This window comes from Citrus sinensis, chromosome 9 (assembly GCF_022201045.2).
Source record: "Citrus sinensis cultivar Valencia sweet orange chromosome 9, DVS_A1.0, whole genome shotgun sequence".
In the NCBI taxonomy this organism is placed as follows: Eukaryota; Viridiplantae; Streptophyta; class Magnoliopsida; order Sapindales; family Rutaceae; genus Citrus; species Citrus sinensis.
In genome coordinates, this window is record NC_068564.1 from 33,924,518 (window position 1) to 33,931,882 (window position 7,365).

Here is a 7,365-nt window from a genome sequence, read left to right on the forward strand (position 1 = left end):
ATATCTTTAAAAAAATTATTTTTTAATAAGGGTACATTAAGTATTTGGGTGGGTTTATAAAGTAAAAGATAAATTTTTAAATTATGTTTATAGGTTTATTAAATATATGGTAAAATGGTTTAATAAATATTTTGATGAGTTCAAATACTCTCAACAAATGATCAATCAAACCAATATTACTCTCAGCAAATTCTCAAATCTCACTACTTTCAACAAATTTCCAAATCTTATCATTCTCAATATATTGATATCGGTGTTATTATAAGTGTTATTCTCAAAATTAACAGTACTTAAACTAAACCATTTTTTTAATTCTAGTCATCATTAGTAAATTACCAAATCCTATTTTTTAAAAATAATTCATCTGAAGCTACCCCTTAGCATCAAAATCATGATCATATAATATAACATATTGCTAAATAGAACGCATTTAGGGTGCGTTTGAAATGATGCGTTATATTGAATTGTATTGGATTGTGTTGTATTGTATTATGGAATAATAATTTTAATCGAGTATTATATTTAGAGTAGAATAGATTGTATTATGTGTTTATTATAATTTATTTTTTTAAAAATACAATATTACTAAAATCTTTGCAACCACCACCAACAACCAGCCAAAAAACTATAAATGTTATCTGATTAAATTGTGTTTAGAATAGTTGGAATTCATGTTTTTGCCTCTAAGATATGTATACTAATATCTTTGATAACAGAACTTTTATGATTTTTGAAATTTCAAAATTTTGATTACAGATTTGTGGCAAATGAACGCTTCATTACTAGATATATTAGTACCATTATGTAGAGCTCGTGATGAGAACTTTGAAAATATTAAAACTTGATGTCAACTAATATTAGAAAAATAATGACAGGCAGTGGAGCTGGGCGGTCGGTGACGGCGATCACGGCCATTGGTGGTTGGTTAGAAGCATCCAAGGAGAAGGACTTACCAGAAATAATACCAACTATTAGTTAATTAATTATAATAAAAATTTTATTATAATATTATTTGATTAAATAAAATAACAAAGAAATAAAGAAAATGACTCGACCCGCTTCAGCCCAAGGGATAAGTGGGTCTGATTAACTAAGCAAAGCTCATTTTAACCAGATTCATGTTTGGCGCAGACGTATCTCAAATCAGTCAGCACAAAATAATTGTTCTCTGATACTTAAGCTAGCACCTTCATTTATTTTATTATCATTAATAAACTTAAAATACTAGTTCCAAATTAATAATGGATAATTATGAGAACAATTATAAATATTGTTTTCATTTATCTATCTGGTTTTCACATGCGGGGTAAGTAACATTTACTCATGTTTTTGTTTTTGTAATTAATAGGTAAGTTAATGAAGGAAAGGAGATGAACACTAGAGCTTGACTCAGTAATTAGAGTCACTCCCTTACACTTATAAGAGAAGTAGTTCGAACTTCCGCAGACATATTACAGAAGTTTAATTTAATTTTTTTTAAAAAAAATTTGAGTGAAGGTCCCTTAAATATTTGAGAGGTTTAAAATTTGAGCGGTGTCATATTAAAATTAAATATTTAAGAGAATTAAAATTTAAGTGATATCATATTAAATTAATATAAATTAATTTTAATAATTATATAATTATAAATATTATGATCAATAATCACCTCAAAAAAAAAAAAGTAAAGGAGATGGCTGATGTAATTAATTGAATAAAAAAATACAAGGAGAGAATGTGCGCGCGTTCGAGTAGGCAGTTCCATACACAAAATCAGAAATCGACAGACAAACGAAACGGACATATCGACTCCCCGTAATTAATTGTAACCAATAAACAGCACAGACATTCACACGGAGAAGAGCAGAATTAACGAACGAACTATCAATCGATCAATCGAACATGGCCATAGCTGCTGCTGCAGCTTCTTCTTCCTCGTCTTTATTCCCAAAATACCCCTGCCTTTCTCGTAATTCTCCTCGTTTGCCTCAATCTCTCCGGTTCTCTTCTACCATTCGCGCTGTTACTTTGCAGCCGGTAATAATAATAACATCTCTCATTATTCTCTCTTCATCTTGTTGCTGTTGAATTGCTTAACTAATTTTCAACCTCCAAATTGCTTCTTTAATTTGAGCATGAATGTCGTTAAATTGTATAATTTTTTATTTACATACGGCAGGCAAAGAGTGAGAGGAATCAAACACTGGAATTAGAAGGAGACTTATTTTCTTGTCCGATATGTTACGAGCCACTCATAAGAAAAGGACCTACTGGCCTTACTTTGTATGTGTCTAAACTTATTTTCAATATCTTTTTCATTTTTTTTTTAAATTTACAATCTAAAAACGTTGTTAGCGCTATTTTGATTCCTCTTTTCACCCATAAATTTCTTTTTTATAAGGAAAAAAAAAAGAATATGCAATTGTTTTTGGGTTTCTTCTTTGCAATTGTTTTGATATGATTTTATGAAAATCTCCAAAAGACTCCATTTTTCTTTATTTTCGATATTCATTTTATCAATTGTTTCAAAAGTGATAATTCATATCTGGATTGCAGAAATGTGCTCCCTTTGACATTTATATTCAAGTTTTTCATCTGATTATATGGTAAACTTGCAGGGGAGCAATCTATAGGTCTGGTTTCAAGTGTAGAAAATGTAACAAGACCTACTCCAGTAAAGATAACTACCTTGATCTCACTGTTATTTCTGGATTGAAGGACTACACTGAAGTCAAACCAGCTTCGACTGAGTTATTCCGGTGTGTATTGGCTATCCTTGCTTTCTTCCATGAAAAATTTGATTTCGAGAATCTTATGCCTTCTGTTAATCAACAGGACCCCATTGGGTCATGAGGAAGTATACAGTAAACGATGATTTCGATTTTGGGAGTTTATGATTTGATGGAATTGATGATGTCTTGCTTTTCTGCTTTCAAATTTGGTAGGAGTCCATTTGTATCGTTTTTGTATGAAAGGGGCTGGCGTCAGAATTTTAATCGAAGTGGCTTTCCTGGTCCTGATGAAGAGGTATGTTTTCTTAAGCACTGATAGTAACTTGTATATGAGAGGAACTTTACCAATGTAATTATAGAAGAACAAGTCTCTTTGTGAAAACATCTCTAGTTTATTATTAAATCTTGACTTCATGTTCTTAATTTGTTTATAACACGAAAAGATGGTCCATTCTTCTGGCATTTTCCAGATGTAGAGCCTTATCCTTCCTCAACTTGCTGGATTATTTTAGGGAGTTAACAAAATATATTTCTATTGACAAGTATTGTGATTTTTTTTTTTAATCTGATGCAGTTCAAAATGGCTCAGGAATACTTCAAATCTGCACAGGGTGGCCTTTTAGTTGATGTTAGCTGTGGAAGTGGTTTGTTTTCCAGGAAATTTGCAAAATCAGGGACATATTCTGGAGTTGTTGCTCTTGATTTTTCGGAAAATATGCTTCGCCAATGTTATGATTTCATCAAGCAAGATAATACCATTTTGACGTCGTAAGTTTTTTCGTCTCAATCAGATTCCCAAAAACAAAGTTGTTATAAAATCAAATTTACAATGCTTTACAGTTTTAGTTGCTGTTTCTGATTAACTGATTCACATTTCATTGGTAATTTGTAGCAATCTTGCTCTTGTTCGGGCAGATGTTTGCAGGCTTCCCTTTGCATCTGGTTTTGTTGATGCTGTTCATGCTGGTGCAGCCTTACACTGTTGGCCATCCCCGTCAAATGCTGCAAGTGTTTTCTCATCCTCTTATTCTCTTCTGTCAATTTGTTATCTACTGCAGTTTAGATATACTAAAATTATTGAGTTGGATAATGATAATCTAATCCTCCATCCACGGCGAGGCCAAGTAAATAACAGTGGGCAGGAGCCCGGAACTGCTGTCTTTTTCGAGAGAGTTGTGTTAGAAACATATTCTTAGTGGAAACGGTTGTCCGAGGTCTCGATAGATAATTCAGTGGGGCATAACTCTTTTATAAAATTATGTCTGGACTGCAATAATATCGTTAGAAGTCTACACAACTGTGTTTGGTGGCTGAGCCGGTGGTGAGGAGAAGAACATTGATCCGCATGGGACAAGGCAGATCATGTGGCAAATTGCAGTTGCTGGGAACTTTAATTCATTAGTTCCGATAGGGGATATTTGATTTTCTTGCTTTGATTCATCTGATTCTTTTGTGTTCTTTTATTAAATTTTCTTGCTCTAATTTCATCTGATTTGTTTGTTCTTCTTTTTCTTTTTCTCTTTTTGGATGTTTTGGGAAAATTGCAAGAATTAGGGTAGGCCTTAAAGATAGTTAGCGACATTTGCTGTGCTCAAAATGATGTTTTGCAGCACCTCTCTGTCTCTCTCTCTCTCTCAAATTAGAATGATCAATACTTGATTCATGCAACTGGAATAATATTTTCATGTGTCAATTGCACTAGTTGAATAGATGGTAATAACTGTTCTTCTATCAAAATAATAATAATACTAATAACTGTTCTACTAGTGACATTGTGCACTCATCTATTTGTCAGGTGGCTGAAATCAGTCGAATATTGCGAAGTGGTGGCGTTTTTGTTGGTACCACTTTTCTTCGATATACTTCTTCCACTTCTTTGACAGGACGGGTTTTGAGAGAGGTAATGCTGATTCGTATTAAAAGCCACTTGCTATCCAAATGTACACTCTATTTGCCACTCTGCTCATATTAAGATTAATAATGCACTGAAAGAATAAATGTAGAGATAAAGACTAGGTTTTTTTCACTAGTGATTATATGGAGTGATCTGCTACCCAAACATCTGGAATCATTTGTTTTATTTTTTGGTTGAAGTATAGCTCTCTCAGCTTCCATTATTACTAGGTAGGGGTGGGCATTTTGGGTTTCAGTTCAAGTTTTATAGGTTTTGGTTTGGGTTGGAGCCCGTTCGGTTTTGAAAATTCAACCTAAACGGATTCAAAAACTAGTTTAGATCAGATCAGGTTGGTTCGTGCTCACTGCTCAAATTCAATTCGATTTGGTTTACATTCAAAATCGACTCGGGTTCAAGTTATAACTTCGGGTCAAAATTCGGTTTGGGTTGCAATTGGAGGAATGAGCTTTTTTTTTTTTAATTAGATTTAGAGTTTTTTTTTTTTTTAAATGGAACTCAATCGGGTTTGATGTTCAGTTTAGTTTAAATTTAAACCGTATTTAAATCCAATCGGGTTTCAATTATCAACTCAATTGGTTTTTAGGGTCAAACTGAACTAAATCGAAAATCGAAATAAATTTCGGACCCACCCCAGTTACTCGCTACTCTCTCAGCTTCCATGGTTATGAGTTTGTCAACTTAATTTTCTAAGGGATCTTGTGACTGATTATACTGTTTTTATACACCAATTTGCATTGTAGAGGATTCTGCAGAACTATAATTATTTGACAGAAGAAGAGATTGAAGACTTGTGCACATCATGCGGTCTTACCAACTACACAAGCAAAGTTCAACAATCTTTCATAATGTTTGCTGCTCAGAAACCTTGAAAATAGGTTTGCTCATTTGAATTATATTTTCTCCATACTTGGCTTTGTTATTATGTCATGGTCGGCATTGATTTGTTTTTATAATCTATTACAGTTTAATAGACCTTACAAAATAAGCAATTCCTGAAAAGGTGATAACGTCGGGAGGTGTAAAGTGTGGTCATCAATGCAAATATATAGTTTTTTTTTTTCATTTTTGTCTGATTTGAACATAATGATTGCTAAAATTCTATTAAGAACCTCATTAGCAGTCTGTAATGACAGCTTAACAGCCATTCAAATGGTCTAAAGGAATGGTAACGAGATGGCCGAAATATAATAATAGTATTGATTACCGCAAGAAATGAGCTCACAGTCACATGAGACTGCACTGTTGTGCTTAGGCTGATCATGCACGTGAGGGGGAGGTATCCCTCGAAACGAAGGGTATATATATATATATATACACGCACACATACACACACACGGCATACCAATATAATAGACCAATGGAACATGTTGAAGTGTCTGAATCTGATGAGCCAATTTTCAGTTTAAAAAAAGGGTGGTTTAGTGACACAGTTGCAGAGGGTTCCCTTCGTGCGGCTAGGACGCTGACCCATCTTACGGTTGTTCTTGTTCTTCGTCTATTATATAAACAAATAATTAACCACATTTATAATAATAAATTAAAATGATCACTGCATGCATCTTTGACCATTGACCAATCAACAAAATACACAGTTAAAATTATACCAAATGAGGAATATTACTGTAGGTCACTTTTTAAAAGTCAGGCACAGGCCATTGGAACCCCTGCACGTGAGCTTCTTGCCTTTCGGCTCTTCATGTTCATGGCATTGGCAAAATCCCTTCGATATTTCGCTCAGTGAATTGATTTCATTTGACCATCAAATGGAATGGCTGCATGTGCATGGTTAAGCTAATTAAGCAGCAGGAAGTTAATGAAATCTAACATCTCTAATCGTTTTCACTAGCTAACTCTACTTAGAGACTGGCTGAAAGTTGTGGTTGTGAAGATGATTAAATCTGTCAATACTTCTCCTGTTCTTTGGTAATTATATGAACTTTAGTTTAGCCAAAACACCATTTTCTACTTTGTTGGAAATTTGGCATATGGGACATGCCAATATATAATTAATTAAAGATTAAGCCAACGCGAAGCCCAAGATTAACTCTTGGTTAGAGCTTAAAGACATTGTACGCAAGGCCTAGGGGTCCTCAAAATTAGTAAAAACTCTTAATTAATAAATATTGTCATTGAACTTGCTAATTACTAGTGCTTTAATGAGTTGTGTTTGTCTGTCAAATGTTTCTCACAAAACAAAAACCGCGTAAGTATTTTAGAGGCTCGGCCATATATAGCCCCTCTCTCAATTAGCGGAGTTGTTGGTTGAATGTTGCCATGTTTGATTCCTTAAAAACCGGGTATTTCTCCCTTTATGTCGTTTTTGAAAGATCGTCTTTGCTTGTCACTGTTCATGAACCCTTCTTCATATATAAATATATATTTGTTACGATTTTCATAAAAAATATATAAATAATAAAAATTAACTCTCATATATAATTTCCTCTATATTTAGATCCTTAATATGAGAAAAACCAAAACAAAAACAAAAACGACTCTAATATATTAGTTATTATTGTACAAGTACTAAACTAAAATTGCAATTTTGAATAGATGTAAATAATAAAATCGTTTGCAAATCTTTTTAACAGGGTGTTGTTTGCACCTTCCTGCTGCCTCTTGCCTTTTGACCATGACACAGACACACAGTTCCTGAAAAGATGAATGTTTTTCCTAGAAATATCTATCGGGGGTCAGTTAGCAATCATTCATCTTATTTGTCTGGATTTATACGAAAATGCT

General features: G+C 33.3%; 1 protein-coding gene across 2 annotated transcripts; it reads left to right on the forward strand.

Annotated features, from left to right (window-relative positions):
• Positions 1-1,705: 1,705 nt before the first annotated feature.
• LOC102613063 (uncharacterized methyltransferase At2g41040, chloroplastic) lies at positions 1,706-5,688 on the forward strand. Of its 2 annotated transcripts, XM_015529101.3 has the most exons (9): positions 1,706-2,016; positions 2,159-2,262; positions 2,598-2,738; positions 2,925-3,006; positions 3,286-3,479; positions 3,604-3,715; positions 4,507-4,611; positions 5,367-5,501; positions 5,590-5,688. In XM_015529101.3, the coding sequence occupies exons 1-8, from the start codon at positions 1,882-1,884 to the stop codon at positions 5,493-5,495; spliced, it is 1,002 nt and encodes a 333-aa protein (XP_015384587.2). In that variant the 5' UTR covers positions 1,706-1,881; the 3' UTR covers positions 5,496-5,501; positions 5,590-5,688. The 2 variants fall into 2 exon arrangements, with proteins under 2 accessions (XP_015384587.2, XP_052290354.1); XM_052434394.1 differs by having other exon boundaries at positions 5,367-5,688.
• The last annotated feature ends 1,677 nt before the right edge of the window (positions 5,689-7,365 follow it).

What these genes read in the sequence shown, in the direction of transcription:
- LOC102613063 (XM_052434394.1), top strand. Translation starts at nt 1,882, where the DNA reads ATGGCCATAGCTGCTGCTGCAGCTTCTTCTTCCTCGTCTTTATTCCCA. An exon ending in GGACCTACTGGCCTTACTTT is followed by an intron (nt 2,263 to 2,597) that starts GTATGTGTCTAA and finishes GTAAACTTGCAG; the next exon opens with GGGAGCAATCTATAGGTCTG. An exon ending in GATAATACCATTTTGACGTC is followed by an intron (nt 3,480 to 3,603) that starts GTAAGTTTTTTC and finishes GGTAATTTGTAG; the next exon opens with CAATCTTGCTCTTGTTCGGG.